The 22,220-nt window shown below is 46.6% G+C and overlaps 1 protein-coding gene and 1 pseudogene across 5 annotated transcripts in view; one reads left to right on the top strand and one right to left on the bottom strand.

The window, feature by feature from the left end:
* LOC139355408 (golgin subfamily A member 6C-like) overlaps positions 1-21,167 on the top strand; it is a 30,255-nt gene extending 9,088 nt beyond the window's left edge. For 2 of the 5 annotated variants that reach the window (XM_071100978.1, XM_071100979.1), the window contains exons 2-21: positions 536-656; positions 1,012-1,217; positions 5,119-5,240; positions 9,828-9,947; positions 11,869-11,949; positions 12,802-12,840; positions 13,106-13,156; positions 13,257-13,338; positions 13,431-13,537; positions 14,581-14,667; positions 14,775-14,882; positions 15,076-15,163; positions 15,550-16,079; positions 16,356-16,424; positions 17,749-17,824; positions 18,254-18,345; positions 18,908-19,010; positions 19,094-19,194; positions 19,285-19,438; positions 19,525-21,167. In XM_071100978.1, the coding sequence (XP_070957079.1) occupies positions 1,172-1,217; positions 5,119-5,240; positions 9,828-9,947; positions 11,869-11,949; positions 12,802-12,840; positions 13,106-13,156; positions 13,257-13,338; positions 13,431-13,537; positions 14,581-14,667; positions 14,775-14,882; positions 15,076-15,163; positions 15,550-16,079; positions 16,356-16,424; positions 17,749-17,824; positions 18,254-18,345; positions 18,908-19,010; positions 19,094-19,194; positions 19,285-19,438; positions 19,525-19,724 (2,256 nt within the window). In that variant the 5' untranslated portion in view covers positions 536-656; positions 1,012-1,171 and the 3' untranslated portion in view covers positions 19,725-21,167. Of the gene's footprint in view, positions 1-535; positions 657-1,011; positions 1,218-5,118; positions 5,241-7,393; positions 8,147-9,827; positions 9,948-11,868; positions 11,950-12,801; positions 12,841-13,105; positions 13,157-13,256; positions 13,339-13,430; positions 13,538-14,580; positions 14,668-14,774; positions 14,883-15,075; positions 15,164-15,549; positions 16,080-16,355; positions 16,425-17,748; positions 17,825-18,253; positions 18,346-18,907; positions 19,011-19,093; positions 19,195-19,284; positions 19,439-19,524 lie in introns of those variants that run through there. The other 3 variants (XM_071100976.1, XM_071100977.1, XM_071100975.1) reach the window with 2 other exon arrangements.
* Positions 1,291-2,346, bottom strand: LOC139364148 (MKI67 FHA domain-interacting nucleolar phosphoprotein pseudogene; annotated as a pseudogene).
* Positions 21,168-22,220: the final 1,053 nt, after the last annotated feature.

The raw sequence follows: 22,220 nt of genomic DNA, 5'->3' as shown, positions 1-22,220 counted from the left end.
ATGCTCTTTCTGTTTTGAAATAAAAATCCTTCCACATGAAACTTTCTCCATCAAAATTACAGAGAAGTGAAAATAGATACAAGAAGAAAGCAAAACATTAATTTCAACATCAATTTGTCTATTTTGCTTTAGAAGTATAACCACCAAGACATTTTTAGGAAGATACATTCTTTTTGAAGTGTTAGGAAACATAATTACTATTCTTAACTTTAAGTCCTAAATGACCAGTATGTGTATTAGTAGATAACTGGACACAGTGTAAAGTCAGAAGGGTGACTGAGTGTGGCAGAAAGGGCAGTACGTCCAGCAACTGCAGATGGATAAATGACAATGAGTCCAGATAATGGATTCCTATACAACCATTCAAATAATGCTCATGAGTACTTGATAACATAGGGACAAGCTTAAGATACAGTGTTTTAGAAAAAAAGGAAAGGTGAAAAAAATAGATGGAAAGCATGACTTCAATCTTGCATACAGATGCTTCCACTTTATCCTTTTTGTTTGTTTGTTTCTCTGTTTGCTTTTGAGACAGGGTCTCACTCTGTCGACCAGGCTGGAGTACAGTGGCATCATGATCTCAGCTCACTGCGGCCTCTATTTCCTGGGCTCAAGCTATGCTTCCACCCTGGCCTCCTAAGTACCTGGGACTACAGGTATGTGCCACCATGCCCAGCTAACTTTTTGTATTATTAGTAGAGATGGGGTTTTGCCATGTTGCCCAGTCTGCTCTCAAACTCCTGAGCTCAAGAGATCTGCCTGCCTCGACCTCCTAAAGTGCTGGGATTATAGGCATGAGCCACCACCTCTACTTTCTACTTTCTTGTTGAAGTAGACTGTATTACTGATGCCCCACCCACACCCTCTTTTTGGACATCTGGCCCCTCCTCGAGTCTCTGGAAAGGGCAGCACTACAAATCCAGGGACAACTAGGGAACTCCCACCCTCACTGCTAGGCAGATCAGATTCTCTCTCCTGCTCATTGGAAATGACACAGAGAGTTTTCAATAGATTTTTTGCAGAGGAGCATCTATATGGTCCAGTAACACTGGGACCAGGGGTACTGCCAGGGCAAGCCAAAGCCTCAGAGGCTGGAGGAGCCTGGAGCACATGCCGAACGTTCATCTGCAGAGCAAAGCACAAGCATGGAGCAGAAGTCCAGAGTGAAGGCATGCAGGAGAGGAAAATCACCTCCCAGCCCATGCAGGCCTTCCATGGTGTGGTCCTATTTTAAGTTTTGTACTTAGATGTCTGTGAGGTTGCCTGTTGTATTCTTAATACAAATCCCACTTAAGCCAGCCTAGAATAGGTCAAGATAAATGTAATGACTTGACTTGGCTGGAGAACAGTGGCTTGGTCACGGCTCACTGTAGCCTCAACTTCCTGGGCTCAGGTGATCCACTTCTGCCTCCTGAGTAGCTGGGACTACAGGTGTCAGCCAACTTGCCCAGTTAATTTTTTGTATTTTTCTCATGAAAATATTTTTCAGAAGAAATCTATATACATTGAATATCACTGACTGCTTTTTCTTCGTCTTCTATGAATGTGTAGGTGTTTGAGTCTCTTATATTTCTTCTTTGACACAGGATATGGGCAGTTTGAAAACTATTTCATTATCTTCATCATTATCATTCATTTCAGCCACTTCAGATTTTTCATTTCTTTAAAAATGTTGATGTACAAACCAATGTGGGGCCATAGATATCCACTGTCTTCTCAGGAGTGTCAGAAGTGCCTAAAACCTTTTTCTTCTTTTTACATAAAACCTGGGCTTTTGTAGACATCTGACAATTCATTTTTGAAATACTTTCCATTTTCTGTAAAATCAAAGAAAGAAAATCATAATCAATTCCTTTTTAAGCTAGTTTCTTCCTGAGTAATCCTTCTTTGTTTTTAAATTGCTCCTCCTTCTGTAGCTTTTTTGTAAGTGCTGATTCTAATTATACATTTCACTGATGGATATGATGGCTGCTTAAATGGAATATTCCAGTCTTGAAAGAGTTCTTTCTGTACTTTTTCAGATGGCATAAAATGACTCTCCAAGAGTCTTTCACCAAACAGGTAGTTGTTCAGTGTTTCAGCAACTATCTTGGCAAAATCCTCAGACTTAAACTCCACAAATGCATAGCGTTTGCTATTTCCTGGCTTTTTATTTCTGGATAGTCTGAACCTTGTAACAGTGCCTTGCAACTGGGAGAAATAGGAAAGGATCTGGGTTTCATTCAGTAGGTTAGGTAGGTGGCACACATAGACTACTCCAGAAGAAAGTCGTTCTAGTTTTTGTGTGTGGTTTTGTTTCTGAGATGGAGTTTCACTCTTGTTGCCCAGGCTGGAGTGCGATGGCATGATCTCAACTCACTGCAACCTCTACCTCCTGGATTCAAGCGATTCTCCTGCCTTAGCCTCCTGAGTAGCTGAGATTACAGGCATGCACCACCACACCTGGCTAATTTTTGTATTTTTTGTAGAGACAGGGTTTCTCCCTGTTGGTCAGGCTGGTCTAGGACTCCTGGACCCAAGCAATCTGCCTGCCTTGGACTCCCAAAGTCCTGCAATTATAGGCATGAATCACTGCACCCAGTCCAGCCTTTACTTTGAAATATATGTTGTACATCCAGTCAGCAGTGAACTCTGGGGGAACACCAAAGATGAGAAAAATGAGAGAAGAGATACCTCCAATTAAAGGAGTTAAGACCAGATGCTTGAACTTATGTTTTAAAAAGTCACTGCAGGTTGGACACTGGCTGATGCCTGTAGACAGAACACTTTGGGAGGCTGAAGTGGGTGAACCACTTGAGCCTAGAAGTTTGAGACCACCCTGGGCAACAAGGCAAAACCCCATCTGTACACAAAATGAAATAAATTAGCCGGATGGGGTGGCGCCTGTGGTCCCAGCTACTTGGGAGGCTAAGGTGGGAGGTGGAGGCTGCAGTGAGCTGAGATCCACCACTCCACTGCAGCTTGTATGACAGAGTGACACCCTGTCTTTAAAAAAAAAATCAGTGTTTTGTGGTTTTCTGGGTGAAACCTCTGTTTCCATAAGAAAAAAAGGGGGTTTGGACAGTATGTATTACTAATTCAAAATCATAACCAGATGCTTAAAGTAAATCATTGTATCTATTGTTTCAAAAACCAACCTCAGGATTATTAAAAGTTAGTTTTATTGGATTTTTCTTTAAGCTGAGCTGGTTCACTCAGGTCTGTCACTTCCAAGCCCATGTTTTCCTACTGTTTAACCCTATTTGAAAGAAAAACTGCAGCTAAGATTATGATCCATCCTGAGATGAAAAGTTTCACACATATACACCACACATACCCCCCACCACAGTATGATGACACAGTGACCCAACCTTAGGCTAATGGTACCTCTGCCAGCAAATGCATTTTTTTCTTTATTCTAATTTTTTTTCTTTATTTCTTCTAACAGCAGCAAATGCATTTAACCTTTTATTGAGATTCTCAACAGCTACCATTTGGTTTGTAGAGCAAATTGTTTACAAAGTAACTTTTTTCCATTTTTGATATTTTAATGAAAATTATGTTCTTCAGTTTTAAAGCTCCGTCCCTCTCCCAAAGAAAGACAAATAACTAACTACCAAGTAATGATTTCTTATGAAAAGAACAAAAGCAAAAACAGCTTTTGGACACTTCTGGAACATGGGTAAGCTTCCAAAGTCAAGACCTTCTGGGCCCAGTGGAGGTGCTAGGCTGCCTCAGGACACCATCAGCACTTCCCCATCCACAACATCCTCAACAGCAGGGAGCCATGTACGGACCCCGGGGGGCTTCCTGTTCCACAAGCTCCCCTCTCTTTTTCCTCTCCACCCTTGCTGCTGGGCCTCCCCTCCAAATCTCCCTAACGAAGGCAGCAGGGTGTTTAATACTGTTCGGCTTTGTCAGTGTGGAAAGGGTACTCTAGAAAGCTGAGAGATTCCCTGGTCCAGTCTAGGGGAGGAAAAAATATGCAGTGTACCATAGATGGTTTCACTTGTCCACTCAGACACATGCTCATACTTATTCGATGGATGTATCAGATGCTTCAAAAGTCCTGATGTGTAGTAGTAGAACAAAACTTGCTTGTGAAAAAAGAAGTTGCAAAATTATAAAAATGTCTGCAGCAGTTCAGGCTCCTGAGGACAAAGCTGGTTCTGCTAAGTAGTTATTTTGACATGCACAGCAGCTTTCCCTAGAAGTCCTGTGTTCCGGGGGTTTCATTTAGACCACAGGAAGTTGAAATCGAAGTTTAAAAGGTTCTCTGCTGACAAAATGTGCTATATCCATTGGTGGACTTCTACTCAGTAATGAAAGGAACAAACTACCAAAACCTGTCATATGTCATGGACCAACCTCAAAAACATTAGCTAAGTAAAAAAAACCAGACAGGAGAACACATATTGTGTAATTCCATTGATTTGAAATGTCCAGAAAAGGCAAGTTGATGGAGACCGAAATGGTCTGATTTACCTCAAGAGGTAGGGATTCAAGCTCTCTAGAGTACATGTGATACATACATGAGAAAAAATAAGGAAAGAAATTTAAATGTAAATAAATGAAAATAATACTTCTCCCTGATTATAAAGAAAATCACGTTCTTTTTGTGATAATTTGGAAGACAAAATATGAAGAAAAGTCTTTAATGTTGCCACTCAAAACATTCTGGTTTGTTGTTTTTTTACATCTTTATGCATTTGAACATTTTAAAAAGTAGAATCATAATATATAGTCTTTTGTCACTATGTTTTGGGCATATTTCTATGGCAGTAAATATATCCTTGGCATCATCCTTTTTAAAAGCTTGATGTATATTAAGTTAATCATTGTCACCCCAGAAGTAAATTTTCTTATATATATATTTTAATGGATGCAAGCAAGCATTTTTGGGCTGAATTCATAGAAGTAGAATTTCTGGAGGAAAATAACATAAAACACTTTTAAGATTTTTCATAGAAATTTTCAAATTATCCTGCAGAAAAATTGGTTCAGAGTTTATACTCCCAAAGTGGCAGAGCTCCAGTGTCCCCCTTCCATTTGTCCACTTTACTGGTATTTAAGGAGAAAATCTCATTGTTTTCATTGCATTTCTTTGGTTTCTAGTGCTTTGGAATTTTTTTTTTTTAGATGGAGTCTTGCTCTATCGCCCAGGCTGGAATGCAACAGTGCAATCTCGGCTCACTGCAACCTCTGTCTCCTGGGTTCAAGCCATTCTCCTGCCTCAGCTTCCCAAGCAGCTGGGATTACAGGTACCCGCCACCATACCTGGCTAATTTTGTATTTTTAAGTAGAGATGGGGTTTCATCATGTTGGTCAGGCCGGTCTCGAACTCCTGACCTCAGGTGTTCCACCCGCCTTGGCCTCCTAAAGTGCTGGGATTACAGACATGAGCCATGGCACCCAGCCTTGAATCTTTTTTATATGCTTATTGGTCATTTTTTTTCTCGTGGGAAGTGCCTGTTTCTCCATTGCCTATTTTCTGGCCAACCTCCAAAGTCACATTTCACTTAAATTTTATCCTGCTGATTGAAAGCATTTTAACATAAACAGGAGCAGGACAGACTGTAATTATGTAGATCTTGCTCTGTCACCCAGACTGGAGTGCAGTGGCATGATCATAGCTACCACAGCCTTGTACTGCTGAGCTGAAGCAATTTTCCTACCTCATCCTCCCAAGTAGCTAGGACTACAGGTGTGTGCCACGATGCCCAGCTAATTCTTAAAAATTTTTGTAGAGATGTGAATTCACTGTGCTGCCCAGGCTGGTCTTGAACACCTGACATAAAGTGATCCTCCCACCTTGGTTTGCCAACGTGCTGGGATTACAGGTGTGAACTACTGCTCCCGGCCAAGAGCTCATTTTGTTTGCTAGTGGAGTTCTTGGTATCTTTTTATGTTTGAGGCTTTGGTGCTAGTGCTGAAGTATTACACTCACCATCTGAGGTTTGCAGGACTTTTGTTTTTAATATTGAACAGATGGAACTGTGTAATTCTGTATCTTTGCAGGCATACAAAATGTGCCTACCACGATTCTGCTTTATATCCATTGAAAGCAAGAGTAATACAGTCAAACTTTGCCTGGCTTACAGGCTTTGAAAGAATGGAGTATTTTGATTTAATTCTATTAACTTGGAAGTGTGAAGGTGAAAAGAATCCAAAACTTACATTTCTGGTTGAATGCAATTTGAAAATACAGCCAATCATTCCCCTTTTCTTCTGTAGTAAGTTTGGACATTCCAACCTACTTGGTGTTTTATTGTAGAACTGCTAGTGTGCCTGAGACTTACATTGTGAAGATAAGTTTTTAAAACTTGAGAGGTAGGAGGGTGTAAATGGTACTGTATGAGATCAGGCTGGATGAGCACTGACACTTGTAAATATACTTTTTAGAGTGAATCTCTGATTGCCACTTGTTTTCTTATTAACTCATAAAAATAGAACACTTTGGATGGAGGGTGGGAGTAGGAAGGAAACTTATGTGTTTTAATTGCATTTCATGGTTTCGTATCAAGACAGGACATATAGTATGTCTGGCTTTGGACCTAGAGAAGGAAACACATTTTTCTACCTGCTGTATGCCAGAGGTTCTTGAACACCTGGAGGGATTACTGCAGCACAGATGGCTAAGCCCTACTCCAGAGTTTCCGATTCACCAGGTCCAGGGTGGGGCCTGAGAATTTGCACTTATAAAAAGTTCTCAGGTTCTGCTGGTGCTGCTAGTCCAGAGACTACATTTTTGAGAACCCTCTTGTCTACTAACTAAATTGTAGAATTCTAGAAAAAAGCTTAGTTTGGTGTGGGAAAAGAAGCTCATAGGTTATGAAGCAAATCGTGAAAGATTCAACCCTTGATCTCAGCCTAGTGTGGAATTCAGGTAACAAGCAATACACAGTGACATAACACATTTCTTGGTTTTCATGATTGTAAGTCATAGCCAAGTATCAAGTGAGAAATTCAGTTTCATTTGCAAGGCTTAGAGAGGTCAGGTGATTCTAGAAAAATAGACCTTGTATATACTTTAAACCAGAAAGAGCTTTGAGTGCTTATTAAGTTGAAAGCTTTGTGTTTTTATTTACTTTTGACTCTTTTACTTTATTTATTTATTTTTTTTTTGAGATGGAGTCTCACTCTGTCACCCAGGCTGGAGTGCAGTGGCGTGAGCTTGGCTCACTGCAACTTCCACCTCCCGGGTTCAAGTTATTCTCCTGCCTCAGCCTCCTGAGTAGCTGGAATTACAGGTACCCACCACCACACCTGGCTAGCTTTTGTATTTTTAGTAGAGACGGGGTTTCACCACGTTGGCCAGGCTGGTCTTGAACTCCTGACCTAAGGTGATCCACCCGCCTAGGCCTCCCAAAATGTTGGGATTACAGGTGTGAGCCACTGCACCCAGCCCAAAAACTTTGTGTTTTTAAAGATATTAGACATGTTTCTTGTTTTTTAAAAAAATCTTAATAATGTAGGAGAATAAAAGAAATGTTTTTCCAAAAAAGACAAATCATTGTGATTATTTTACCTTATTGGAATGTTGGATAATATAGTCCACTTCATTAGTCATCAAACATGCTCTGGATTTTCCATTTTTATAGGATTTGTCTCAATTGAGGTAATACTGGTAATTCTTGTACTCTATGTGAAGGTGAAAAATGTAGGCCAAAATCATAGACCATGCATAGAAGCTGGATAATGAAGAGAGCTCTGGAGGAACATGTGGACACACACACACACTGACACACATATATTTAGAGTATAAACACAAATACTTTTTAAAGTTTATTTTGAACGTTTTAAAGCAAAAGCCAGCCCCCCCCTCCCGGAGAAGGCAGGCCCCGCCCCTCTCCCCAAGTGGGCGGGGACAGCAGTAGCATGGGCAGCTTTCCTTGTGATATCACAGGTTCCTCTGGCCACACTGCTCCCTGGCCACGCCTCCTTTCCTTTTCATCTTTCTCATTGACCAATGGGCTTGGAGAATTAAGGCCACGCCCCCATTCTGCATTCTAGTGGGGCCCTGGTTACGCCTCCTCTGGCTCAGTCACACAGCCGCCTGGTAGGTGACTGGAGGTGTTCGCTGATGTGGCCCCAACCCTGCCTCCCTCCCCACCCCATGATGTTAGACGAGACTCAACGGAGTCAATTGGCAGCAGCCAAGAAAAAGGTAAGACACAACAGGTCATGGCCCCCCAACCTAGCCAGAGATCCCCTCCGATGACAAGACCACTGCCAGAGTACATAGCACTCCTGAGGCACACTGGGCTGGGCCCCCTAACGCTGGCACCTCTGGGCTCCCCCCACCAAAGTCTCATCAGTCAGTCCTGCCCCCTCAGCAAGCAGCCCAGCCTCTGCCCTCGCCAGTCGCCCCATGGTGACTTTTGGCAGGTGACTCCTGGGGCTCCCTGCTCCGTACTCGCCCCTCACATCCTGCTGCCCCAAGCCCAACCTCCCTGGGTTCTTTGGGTTCAGCTGTCCGAGGACCTGGGTCCCCCAGCCCCAGTCCCCCACCATCGCCAGTCATCCCCGGGTGATTTTGGGCTGCTGACTCCTGGGGTTTCCTGCTGCAGACTGTACTCTCCCCTCCTGCTGACCCAAGCCTGACCTCCCTGGGCTCTTTGGACCGGCATCTCCAAAGGCCTGGGCACCAGCCCTACATCCCACTCCCCCATCATGGATCAGCAACTGAGCCATTGCACTGATGTGGTTCCCCCCACCCCCAGGAGGAGTGGAATGTAGTGACATCACAGTTCCCCTAGGAACTGTCATTACTGCTTCAAGACTGGCCTATGATCTTACAACCCAGTCCCCTAAGCATTCTCACCCCATTTCTGGTTCCTCTGGCCACAGCACACATTTCCAGCTGGGAGGGGAATGGGGACTATGGGACTTAGGAGCAACAGGTTTCAGGTTGCCTTACTCCCTTTGCATAGACATTGACTTTGTGAAAAGCCTACACTTCCCCTGTGAGCTCAAACGTTGACAGCATCTCTGGGTGGCAATGAGAGAATGGGTTTGGTTTGGTTTTCTCCCAGCCTTCTACTCTCCAGAGAGACTTTAACATGTTTTTCTGAGTTCTCCACCTCATATTCTAATTCTCCACAGTTCTGGGACCAGACTGCCCTTCAGTCAGTGGTCTCTGAAGTGAGATTTGCTTATCTTCTGTGGAATAGATCTTGGAAAACTGAACTTGACAGCTTGAATCTTCCTCGTATCATCTCAACTTGGGGTACTTTGAGTGCCACAGGATGAATGTGGGAGATCTTTCTGAAGCATCAGTTTCCCTTGATTCTCTTGAGAGAGAAAAAACGCTAATGTACTTAGGGATGACAGTCACATACGTTTCTAAGAGTATACCAGACTTCTCTCTGAAATGAGACTTGGGTTGTCCTCTTTCTGATAAATTCCCAGATTTAACAAAAAAGCTGCCTTCTGCCATGAGGACACATGGATATAAAAGTTTGAGAGGTCCTGGTGCACTTCTTCACACTTACAGACATGTGAGGATGTGTGACTCCAAACCACACAGTGTGCAGTTCCTGCCTACTTAATGTTTAGTTTTCTACCTCTGGCTCTGGTTTTGGTCTCTGGCAGCTGCTGATTCGTGGCAAAACCCCAGAGCTTGGACTCAGAAGACTGAATTTAAGTCCCATTATTGCCCACCCTCCCTTTTTTTTAGCCATAATATCCATCCCTCTCAATCAGTAAGTGATTGTGAAAACACCTTGTACAGTTGTTGGTGGCATTAAGTCAGATGGTGTATAAGAGTATTTTGAAAAACTGTAAAGGGGGATGTGGCCATAGGGGCTGGTAGTTCTCATGAGTATTACTGCTCTTCTTTCCCACAGCTAAAAGAATATCAGCAGAGGAACAGCCCTGGTGTTCCGGCAGGAGCGAAGACAAAAAAGAAGAAAACTGGCCGTAGCCCTGAGACAACCACTTCTGGTGGTTGCCACTCACCTGGGGATGTGAGTCTTGGCTGGCCAGGCTCCTGGGGACAGGAGACCCAAGGGGGCAGTAGAGGGTAATTGTTAAGATTGCTGGGTACTGGTTAAGAATTTTGGGTTTGAATCCTGCCTCTCCATTGGCTAGGGATCTGATTTATGGCAAGTTGCTAGAGTTCTTTGGGCCTCTCTTTTCACATCTATAAAATAGGGGTAGTGTTGTTTGATTTTCATTTCTGAAGTTTAAATGATATTCCATATTGTTGTTGTTTTTATGTTAATCCCTAGTACATATCCTGCTGTGAACACCCAGGATACCCAGGAAATGGTCATTGCTGTTTGATTTTCCTGATCCCCAGTCTCAAGGGAGAGCTGGGCCAATGAGTACAGCCACTTGCTATCAAGCTGTCCCTTTAGGAGTCACAGAAGGGGGCTCAGGGTGTGGTGAGGAGAGCCCCAGGCACTAGGATTAAGAGAAGATCTAACTTGCCACCAGCTTGCTGAGTGACCACAGAAAAATCACTTCTTACCCTGGGCCTCAGTTTTCTCCATTGTAAGATGATACCGGACAGGATCAGTGTCTTTCAAACTTGTTTTTTAGCTGGAGCCCCCTTAGTTCAAGTGAACCCTTAGTCAGGAGTCTGGTTTTTTAAATAGAGGTGGAGGTCTGGAGCTCTACCAGATTCATCGTCCACGTCCTGGGCCTGAGGAGAGGGGTCCAGTGAGCATATTAAGAGCTGCGTTGGTCAGGTGACTCCACCCTGTGACTTCATCGCTCAGGGAACTTTTCCATCTATTTGTTCCTGCCCCTGGCAAGGCAGCAGGTGGCCATTTGGAAGAATGGCACAGGCCATGGTTTCAATCTCCTCTGCTCTTCCTCAGCGTTTTATTTTCCTGAAACCACATCTTTCTCATACCCTGACTTTTTGTTTCTCTCTAAGCCACTTCTGTCTTTCTCCCCCTGCCCTTGTTTTTCCCATGTCCCCTCCAAAAGATTCAGGACATTCTGAAGGTGATGGTGTCCAACCTTAACCATTCCAGTGGGGTAGCGCTCCCCCATTGCACAAGTGGAAGGTGAGGCAGTGCCAGGACCCCTCTCTGGCTTGCTCTCTCCAGCTGTGCATGCCCCTGAGGCTTCTCTGGTTTTGGGGACACTTTGCCTCTGCCTTGTTTTATGTTGCTGCCATTAACCTTCATCCTGTTTATGTCTGCTTCTTCACCTGCTTGATTGATAGGGTTTTTTCCTTCCCTGCATCTTTTATCATCTTGGAAATGGTGAGACCTTACAGTTTAAAAGTAACTTGGGAATAACATACAGAGCAGGCATGTGCGATTTGGGGATTTTTTTTTTTTTTTTTTTTTTTTGAGACAGAGTCTCACTGTGTCACCCAGACTGGAGTGCAGTGGTGCGATCTCAGCTCACTATAACATCTGCCTCCCAGGTTCAAGTGATACTCTCGCCTTAGCCTCCTTAGTAACCTGGATTACAGGCATCTGTCACCACGCCCAGCTAATCTTTGTATTTTTATTAGAGACGCGGTTTAACCATGTCGGCCATGCTGGTCTTGAACTCCTGACCTCCACTGATCCACCTGCCTCAGCCTCCCAAAGTGCTGGGACTACATTCGTGAGCCACTGTGCCTGGCCCCTTTGCTGTTTTTATACTTTCTCTATATCCATAACTGTTTCCCTGTAAGTTTTTTTTTTTTAATTTCTCTTTTTTATTACTCCTGCATCATCAGCTACCCTGAAGGATCTGGAGGTAAGAGGCCCTGAGCCAAGGTGCAGTGACCCTGCAGGCCAGCCCTCCAACCTCCTCTCACAGTGGGGGCTGGGTGCCCCTCTGCCAGCTGAGACAGTCCACACACACCCCAGCCCTAATGATTGTTCTCTCTACCTCTTCCCACAATCCTCCTCCAACTCCTCCTCTCTGCACGCGCCACAGAGCCAGAACCAAGAACTGGAAGTAGCTCTGGACTCAAGCTCCACAACAATCAATCAACTCTATGAAAACATAGAATCACTGGTAAGAGTCCAGTGGGGTCCTGTGATTCCACACTGCCAATCCTGGGCTTTACTTTCCCCTTGGGGCTCTGAAGAAAGGGGCTGGGTCCCCTGAGGCCAAGGGCAAATGGGAAGCTGGAGCACCCAGGCCTCACCTGGAGGGATCCCAGAGCAAGGAGCATGCAGCATGGCTCTTCTGTCACTGTCCTCTTTGCCAACTCTCTCTTCTCCAGACACCCCTGCTCCAGTCCTTGCCACACATGCCCTGGGGTTGTCACCTCTCAGGGAAGCACTAGCCTGATGGTTTGTCAGGGGCCTTGTATTTCTGCTGTGACTCAGTCCCTAATTTGCTCTTTGAGTCTGGACAAGCCACCTCTCCTCCTTGCGCTGGTGTTTCCGAAGGAGGTAGAGCATCAAAGGTCTCGGTTAGCTCTGAGAGTCTGAGATTTAAAGGCTCCTACAATGGAAACCTGAGGGCCAAGGGCTCCTGTCTGTCCTTTTCCATTCTATATCTGCTGTGAAGAACTGTACCTGGCTCGTACGTGCTCAGTAAATGTTTGTTGAATGAACGCACCTTTCTCAATCACAAGCTGGCAGAAGGGTGGGCCTTTCTCAGACTCCGTCCCTAGAGGTTTATGTTACTGTCCTTTGGAGAGAATCCAGATTCAGACTTTGAGTTCCGTGGCTGTGGGCAAAAACCAACAAAGACCCAAATCCTCTGTCTTTGGGAGCTTGAGGACAGTTGCCAGTTCATGTTGCCATTGGGTCTGAGAATGTTGTCTTTAAAATTCCTTCCTGGCCCCTGCCTACCGCTTCCTGGGGAATAGAGTTGAGGGGGCCCCCCTCAGTCACCTGAATTTGACTCTCCCCACAGAAACAACAGAAGAAACAAGTGGAACATCAGCTGGAAGAAGTAATGTGATTTCTTTGTTTGCACACAACATGACTGCTGGGTTTGGGGGGCACTCAGATGTAGAGGCACCAGTCTCATCTCACCCACTCCCAGCCTGGGGAAGGAGGCTCACTCCTCAGATTCCACCATATCCCCACAGGGTCCCTGATAATCTGATCCCATGGGTGGGCCTGTGCTGGGGCATTGGTGGCATGCTGGGGGCATGTCTCTTGCTGTGCCATCTCTGCCTCCCCCGGGTAAGAGCTCTGTCTTCCTCTTCCTACAGGAAAAGAAAGCAAACAATGAAATACACAAAGCACAGACGGAGCAGCTAGAGGTGAGTGGAGGGTGGGGAGTTTTCTCCTGTCCTCCGGAGAATGTTTCTTTCCATCTCTTTCAGCACTTGCTTGGCTTTTCTCCCAAACGTTCAATTCCAGACAATCAACATCCTCACGCTGGAAAAGGCAGACTTGAAGACCACCCTTTACCATACTAAACGTGCCGCCAGACACTTCGAAGGTGGGAATCTGTGCACCCCGTCATCCTTCAACCTGGCACTTAGGTCTTTAGGGGGAGTCATTTGGGCCCCATCTCCACCTCTGTCATTACAGAAGAGTCCACGGATCTGGCCGGCCGCCTGCAATCCTCCTTACAGCGTATTCAAGAATTGGAGCGGGCTCTCTCTGCTGTGTGTACACAGCAGCGGGAAGAGGACAGGGTGAGTCCAACCAGCTGCCCCATCCCCTGGCAGCCTGGCTTCCCAGATGGAGGAGAGAGTGTAAAGGTCCCTTCTGCAGGATGCAGTGTCCTGCCCAGAAGGCAGAATGCTCATTTCTAGCTGCTATTGTGTGTGGTTGTTAGAGACAGCCTGGGGCTGAGTCAGCTGCTGTGGGTGAGTTGAGGGGCACTGGGGGGAGTGAGCACTGCACACACAGCTTGAATGCGAAGTGCCTGCCCTGCCCTTACCTGGCTGTGGCCTTGGCCAAATCCTAGGTGGAGTATTGGGTATTGTACTATGAAGGTACAGAAGAGTACCTTTAGTACATCACCATTTCTGTAGAGAGAGGAAAGGTGTGTGTGTGTGTGTATCTGTGTCTGTGTCTGCGTGTGCATACATACTATGATAATATGCATGAAACATGTCTGCAAGGGTTCACAAAAAACTCAGGAGAGAGTAACAGGGCGGCTGGGAGACCCTTCCATGGTGTACCTTCTGAGTTTTGGACTATGCGAATGTATCATCCTTTCAAAAAGTGGACAAAAGATTAACTTCCCCTTCCTTTCTGTGCCCCCATGCCCAGCAAGGAAAATGGGCTTAGAGAATCAGATAGACCTGGGTGTTCAAATCCCAGCTCAGTCTCAGTGATCTTAGGCAAGCACTTAACCTTGAACACTCCATGTTTTTCATCTACACAATAGAGGTAATCCTAGTAACTGTCTCATATGGTGGTTGTGAGGATGACATGGGATTGCTAGTATGGAACCTGGTGAAGCACTCCATAAAGGTTCAAACAGTGGTATTAATAACAGTAATAACAACAGCAATGTTATCTGATCTCTCTGGGCCTCTGTTAGCCAGCTGTAAGTTCGATCTCTTTCCCTGTCCCTTCCAACTTTACTGAGTTCTTTTAAAAACCAGGCCACGGGCTTGGAAATGCCTTGATCTTTACTGATCAAGTTGTACATTGAGCCTAGCCCTAGCCCTTTAAGGGGCACTGCCCGGGCTCCCCACATCAAAACTTCTCACTCTTCACCATCCAGTCCTCGAGCCGCAGTGAAGCAGTCCTCCAGCGGCAGTTACAGCAGACCAGAAAGGAGCGGGCGCTGCTGAACGCACACGTGACACAAGTGAGACTTTGCAGAGGGAGGGATGTGGAGGGAAGATGATCCCAGCTGACCAGGAGCAGGTGAGGACCAGTGACAGCCCTTCCTCACTTCTGTGCCCATTCTTGCAGGTGACAGAGTCATTGAAACAAGTCCAACTGGAGAGAGACGAATATGCTCTACATATAAAAGGAGAGAGGGCCCGGTGGCAGGAGAGGATGTGGAAAATGTCGGTGGAGGTGAGACCTGACCCTTCAGCCCCCACCTTAGATAGGTCACTGGATCTTTCTGGGCATCTGTAAAATGGGAAGAGTATAGCTAGAGGTGGTCATGGGTCTGGGCTTTGTGGAGGTGGGGGCAGAGAGGGAGATAGTAGCCTGTCCAGCCACCAGCCCCTCTCTCCAGGGCCCTTTCCCCCTGTGCTTTGGGCAGGCTCGCACATTGAAGGAGGAGAAGAAGCGTGACATACATCGGATACAGGAGCTGGAGAGGAGCTTGTCCGAACGCAAACACCAGATGGGTAAGATGGGGCTGGTGTGACGTGGGAGCAGGACTGGCATCAGAGGGCTGTGGGGTGGCTTAGGATGCCCCAGGGAGGTGGGTGAATAGAAGGGCTTTGAAGCAGAGGGAAAGAGGTCTGTGCCAGCAGCTGGCAAGTCTTGTCATCTCCATGAGCCTCAGGGTCCCCATCAGCTAAGAGCGAGGAGTGCCGTTGTCAGCCACCCACAGTGCTCTCCATCTGACATGGCTTGGAAATTGGCTACCATCGGGTGCGAGGAATCATTAGCAGTGAGGCCAAGTTTGGGAAGCCTGAGAGGAGCTGTGCATCAAAAGGAGGGCTTTTTCTTTGAGGGGGGGTGGTGGGTGGGGAATCCAGAGGCCCTTATTGTCTGCTTCATTTCTCAGCTGAGCCTCCATCCCCAGTGGACCCAGCAGGGACATCTGAGGTGGAACAGCTACAAGATGAGGCCAAACACCTGAGGAAGGAGGTGGAGAGTTTGGTGGGAAAACTCCAATCCCAGGTGGAAAACAATCAGGCCTTGAGTCTCCTGAGCGAAGAACAAAAGCAGAGGCTCCAGGAGCAGGAGGAGAGGCTCCAAGAGCAGCAGGAGAGGCTTCAAAAGCAGGAGGAGAGGCTCCAAGAGCAGGAAGAGAGGAGGTTGCGGGAGGAGGAGAGACTATGTGAGCAAAAGAAGAGGCTTTGGGAGAAGCAGAAGAGGCTGGGGGAGCAGAGTGAGAGGCTGCGAAAGCAGGAGGAGAGGCTGCGAAAGGAGGAGGAGAGGCTACAAAAGCAGGAAGAGAGGCTGTGGGAGAAGGAGGAGAGGCTGCGAAAACAGGAGAAGAGGCTGCGAATACAGGAGGAGAGGCTCGCGCTCTCCCAGAACCACAAGTTCAACAAGCAGCTGGCCGAGCCACAGTGCAGCTTTGAGGATCTGGTGGGTTGCCCCACCTGGGCAGCCTGCCCTCATCCCTAGCCCTCCAGGCCTTTGTTTCCCCACCTGTAAAATGGGGCAGTGTAGCCCTCACATGACATGGTACTTCTAAAGGCATCTGTGAGCCAGAGCTCATCAGGCCCTGCTCTGATGGCTGTAGGGGAGAGGGGATGATTTTTCTAACCTACCTCCACCCTTTCCGGTGACATGGGAGGCAGACACCAAGTTCTGGGGTCTCCAGCTGCAGTGGCTGACCACTGATTGCTTCTCTCTGTCCAGAACAACGAGAACAAAAGCACACTGCAGTTGGAGCAGCAAGTAAAGGAGCTGCAGGAGAAGCTGAGCAAGGTGAAGGAGATGGTAACCTCTGCCCCATCCAAGAAGGGCTGGGAGGCAGGCACCAGCTTCTGGGGAGGGGAGGTGCCAGGCCAAAGGAAGCTCCAGCTGGGGGGCAGGTGACCCCAGCACCTTCCAGGGCAGCTCCATGACTGTTTCTTGCTTCCTACCCTCTGACTTTTAGAGGTGGGTAGCCCTGGGCTCCTCCCAGGTCTGGACATCATCTTCCCAGCTAGAGGCATGGATTCCCCCAATCATAGGGGTGGAGACAGTGGTATAAGAGGGTCCTTATGCTGGGCACAGTGGCTCCTGCCTGTAATCCCAGCACTTTGGGATGCTGAGGCAGGAGAATCACTTGAAGTCAGGAGTTTGAGACCAGCCTGACTAACATGGCAAAACCTCATCTCTACTAAAATTATACCAACAACAAAAAATTAGCCCGGCATGGTGGCACATGCCTGTAATCCCAGCTACTCAGGAGACTGAGGCATGAGAATCTCTTGAGCCTGGGAGGTGGAGGTTGCAGTGAGCTGAGATTGCACCACTGCACTCCAGTATGGGCCACATGGTGACACTGTCTCTAAACAAAAGAAAAAAGCCTCCTTAGATTCAAACCGGATTCCGGCCTCGGTTCCACTGGTCACCATCAACTACTTTTCATCTCTAAGTCTCTGTTTCTTTAGCTTCAAAAGGAAGTTAGCATTTTTCTTATGGAGGTGCTGGGGATTAAATGAGAGAACACATGGAAAGCATTAGGCATGGAGCACACTTAGCAGATGGTGATTGGCTCCCTCTGCTTTTCCACCAGTCTGTGGTCTACAGTTTAAATGGTGGGAAGATGGACAGGAGATTTGAGGCTGGGGAAGGAGGCATGGGGTTCTAGGCAAGGGGGGAAGTCTCTTAGGCCTGGAGCAAGGGGCCAGGGCAGGTGACAGAGCCCCACCGTGCCCTCGTTACCCTATTAATGGGCCCAGAATCTGGAAGCCAACCACCACAGGCCCTCATGCCCAGGGACTTCCTGAAGATACAGCTGAAGAGCCAAGAGTCTCAGAGTCTGCAGCAGCAGCAGTGAGACTAGTACCAGGGTCACCTGCAGCAGTACATGGTCACCCATTAGCAGCTGACCTCTGAGAAGGAGGCGCCGCACAGGCATTTACTGCTGCAGACCCAGCTTGTGGACCAGCTGCAGCAGCAGGAAGCTCAGGGCAAAGCGGTGGCTGAGATGGCCTGCCAAAAGTTGCAGGAGACCCAGGAGAGGGAGTCGCTGAGGACAGGGCCCCGAGGAGGACGACCTGGCAACCTCTATGCCTTCTCACTCTGTTTTCCATTCCCTTAGGAGTTCCTAGAAGCTGCCAGCCAGCAGAACCAACAGCTAGAGGCCCAGCTGAGTCTCATGGCTCTCCCTGGACAAGGTACAGGAGACCACTCAGAGGAAGAGGAGAGGGCCCCAGGAGGAAGGGGGGACTGTTAGCAGCATAGGATTGAGGGGTTGGAAGAGACCTTTAGAAGAGCTGGTTGTTAAGCCAACCGGGTGTCTGCACTAAGTTCGGCATCAATATGATGACCTCCCAGGAGCAGGGGGCCACCAGGTTGCCTAAGGATGAGTGAACTGGCCCAGATCAGAAAGGGAGCAGGTCAGAACTCCCGCACCACCGCTAGTGTGACTGTGCCTGGGCAATATAGAAGATCTTGGATCTTATAAGAAAACTAAAGAACAGCAGCTCGTTCCCCTCTGGGGAGGGGCTGGCTCAGGGTAACACAGTGAAGGTGGGGACAGAGGTGGGCCCACAGTACTTCCCTTGTTGGGTTTTCTGAGGACCCCTCTGGCCACCTCCCCACAGGAGATGAAGGAGGACATCTGGAAGGTGAGGAGGAGCAGGTGTCTCAGCTCATGCCAAGCATCCCAAAGGGCCTGGAGAGCCAGGAGGCCACGGTGAGTCTGACTTTCCCTGTGCCCGCTTTGCCACCTTCCTCTGTGGTCCCTCCCAGACCCCCCTTATGCTCTTGCTTTCCCCGCCTTCTGATTTCTCTGGACATTCACCCCTTCCGGGAGCCAGTGGTCAGACACCACTTCACCTGTGACCAACAGGTGCACTCTCTGAGACCCCAAGGGAATGGGCTGTGCTCCACCTCCCTGCCCCGTTTGTTCTGTGTATGCCCCTACAAGAATACTCAGCTCTTGCCTTCAAGTGGCATTTTTCAACTCCACTGGAGCCAGTTTCCAGGAGGAGCAGGCACGGCTATGTGGGCAGCGGAAGGTGTGAAGGCTGTGCTGCCTGCACCTGGCTCACCTGGTGGCCTCGGCCTGGAAGGAGCCAGAGGAGAGGCCCCAGCCCCAGGGACAGGGGGTGAGTTTGTGTGTGGGGAGAGCTACCGGGCCCTGTAGGAGGCCATGGAGAAGGTGAAGGTGAGCGAGTCCTGGCATGGGCCAAGAAAAGTGGGGGCGGGGCAGGACAGGTCACTCCCGTGATGTGACCCTATTATTTTGGCTCCAGAGCAGCTTTATGGACCTCCCGAGGGAGAAGGTGGATGGGAAGCAGCAGGTGGAGAAACTAGAGCTTGGATTCTTCCAGCTCTCTGGAGCGACAGACGGCATGAGTAAGCAGGAGGCCAGGGCACGGGCACGGGGAGCTGCAGGGCCTTCAGAGAGGCCCCAGTGTCTGAGCCGTGTCCTCTCACAGGAGAGCACATCACGGTATATGAGAGCCAGAGGGCAGGGCCAAACACGCGGCACCAGGAGGAGGAAGCCAGCAGGCTGGCCCAGAACGAGGAGGAGATGAAGGTAGAGGGTGTGCAACATCTCTGCGGGGTTGGGGTGAGGGTGGGTGCTGGCGCCGGCTCAGGCATGGTAACTGAGCACCCCTCCCTTCAGGTGAAGCTGCTGGAGCTGCAAGATATGGTGTTGCCGGTTGTGGGCGACCACGAGGGGCATGACAAATTCCTCCCTGCTGCCCAGAACCCTGTTAATGAGCCCGCTCCAGGGGCCCCAGCCCCCCAGGAACTTGGGGCTGCGGAGGAGCAGAGTGGTGAGTAGAGCCCTCAGGCGGGGTGGGCAGGCCAGAGCAGGGGAGGCTCGCAGTGTACTCAGAGCCCCGCCTCCCTCTCTCTGAAGATTTTCAGGACAGCGTGGAGCCTGCACCGGGACAGGCCAGGGAGGGTTCTCCCCGTGACAACCCCACTGCACTGAAGATCCTGCAGCTGCTTCCTGTAACGCAGGACACCCAGGAGCACCCAGGCTTGGCCACCAAACCCTGCGTGCCATTCTTTTACCGGGCAGCCAAGAACAGAGAGATAAACATCATCATCATCTGAGAGCTGGTCAAGAAATTTAAAATCAACAACAAAAAGTTATGGGGTTAATCTCTTACACAATTCATCTACTTCTTGGAATGTTAGAACCCCTGATGTTTATTTATGTTTCTAATTTACAGTTTAAATTTATTTATAAAAAGTTAAGGGAGAGGGATCTTTCCCTGATATTCACTCTGGCATCCGTTAGCATTGTTGTTTTTAATTGATAATTGTAGGTCATTAGCTCACATATCGAGTTTGCCCTTACATGGTGGGAGTTCAAACACACAAAGACCCACTATTTGCACAAAACTATTCTTACTGGTTTGGAATAGGCTGCCCTGCTTTTTAAATGTTATTGCAGCATGTATATTCATTACAGAATTCAGATAAAATTTGCTTATGTTCTGCTATTATGTTTGATCGATTCCTAATCACAGTGAGCTCTTCAAATTAGCTCAATACATGGTTTGCCCTCAAGTGCACACTGTTTCTTACTTTGTAATATGCCCCTGTGAATACTGACATTTAGAGTTGTTTAAAGGCCAAGAAGTGGAAACAGCCTTTCCCCTATTTTCTGTGTATTGGGGATGGGAGTGGTAACATTTTGGGGAGCTTTTTAAATCTCACAGAAGAGGAAAGTGGCCTGCTCTGGCAGGTGTGTGCAGGATAGAGTGTGATTCATTTGTTCTGGTGCCAGGAATGAGCGCGGTTCTATGGTAGTTCCCTTAGGATTTGTATGTGCTCTGGGCTCATGAAGATATCGCAGCATGAGCTGCAGCAGTTGGACTCTTTCTCAGTGACCTAAAAGGGATTATTTCTGAGGAATGAAAGGCTCCCGTCATTGACTGTGGATGTGGAAAATCTTTTCTAGCTTAGAGCTTTCATATCCACAATACATTTTAAAGTCAGAGTTCATGTTACCTGGTTTAATCACATGACGACATGTCCCAGTACACAAAAGGGCACTGCTTTTCATTCTTCTTAGTGTATTTAGTGACGATCATAAGAAACACTTTCAGAGTTTAAATGTCCCTGGAACAGGCATACAGGCTCTAGTCAAGAATGAATTCGAGTGAAGGAAAGCTGTGTGACACCTGGCATTCCTCTATGTTCACGGAGCTTCTTTGAGGCTAGAAGACTGATTTTACCATCTAGTCCTCTCTGGCTAATACCTATTCTTCAGCGACATTGGTTAATCTGACATAGGAATTACTTCTTTTCCTTGAATGGAAAACACTTTAAAAATAATAACAACCATTTTAATAAAGTAATACATGTGAGAGTATTTGTTGAAACAAAAAGTAGTTTTAGTGGACAGTGTTATACTACATTTGAAAATCAAGAAGTTTATGCAACTTAAAATATTTACAAACTGCAATGCAATCCACTGTTTGTGAATGTCAAAGTATTATGAGTAAAAGTATCTACACAATCACAGAATTATATTTCCTCACAAAGTTCTTTATGAAGAGTGAAATATGTTTTTGTACCTCTTGGTTTCAGTTAGAGGCATATTTTGTGCCATATTTATGTGCCTATACAGGATGAATGAATTATTTCAGTCATATGTTGCCTAAATCATAACTTCATGATGCTTGAGAAAGAATCAACAGTTAAAACTTCATGAAGTTCTAATGTGTGTGTTCCAAAATACATCACAGTATTAGGATGTAGGGAGAGATGTAAGTGCGCTCCCTGGGGTGTGCAATTCTAGTTACTAGACCATCTCCATTTTTAGCATTTGGCATCGTCATGATACTTTTATCAATATGACATTAATAGGAGAGCAATAATATGATTTTACAGATGAAATAACAGATTTGCCTGCATTCACTGAAAGAGTACAAATATTGGTGCTTCAAATGACTCTTCCAAATTGTATGAATTTATCAAAGTATTGGATAAACCCAGTTTCAGAATGATAAAGAAAAACTGTTAGACCAAATAGTGTGGCTAATTAACAGTGGTACAGTTTCTAAATACCACTCTTTGTGTAGGGATTTTGTCCTATGTTTCAGAAAAAGCTAAAAAGAATGGAAATCCTATGACAATAACAAGTGTTTCTTCAAAGCATGCAGTCTTTGCAATACCTCATTCAGCCAAGTATTTGTTCTCTTCCTCATTCGGTATAAGGCAGCTTTCAATTTGCTTAGAAGGCAACACTAGAAGGTTAGAGATCATCAGAAATATAAAATTTGAAAATGTGAGTTCAACTGAATAAATTTGAATTTCTGTTAGAAGAATCAAAATACCTATTTAAAGATTGCAATATATGGTCATTATTTTTAAAGTTTTTGATTAAACCTGATAGGTTTTCCAGAAATAAAAAAAAAAAAATCAGTTCTAAAACCAGAGCTGATATTTAGAAAATGTGAAAAGGTACATCAGCCCTATCCATAATACAGTTTCTCTAAAACTGTATCTTACAGAGTCACTTTAAAATAAAATAAAATAACTATTCAAAAATATAACTGCTATCTTAATGTTTTGAAATCAGTTAAAGCATGTTAAAAT

The sequence above is a fragment of the Macaca nemestrina genome, chromosome 7 (genome assembly GCF_043159975.1).
Source record: "Macaca nemestrina isolate mMacNem1 chromosome 7, mMacNem.hap1, whole genome shotgun sequence".
In the NCBI taxonomy this organism is placed as follows: Eukaryota; Metazoa; Chordata; class Mammalia; order Primates; family Cercopithecidae; genus Macaca; species Macaca nemestrina.
The sequence above is the reverse complement of the archived record's forward strand: the minus strand, read 5'-3'. Positions and strand labels throughout refer to the sequence as shown.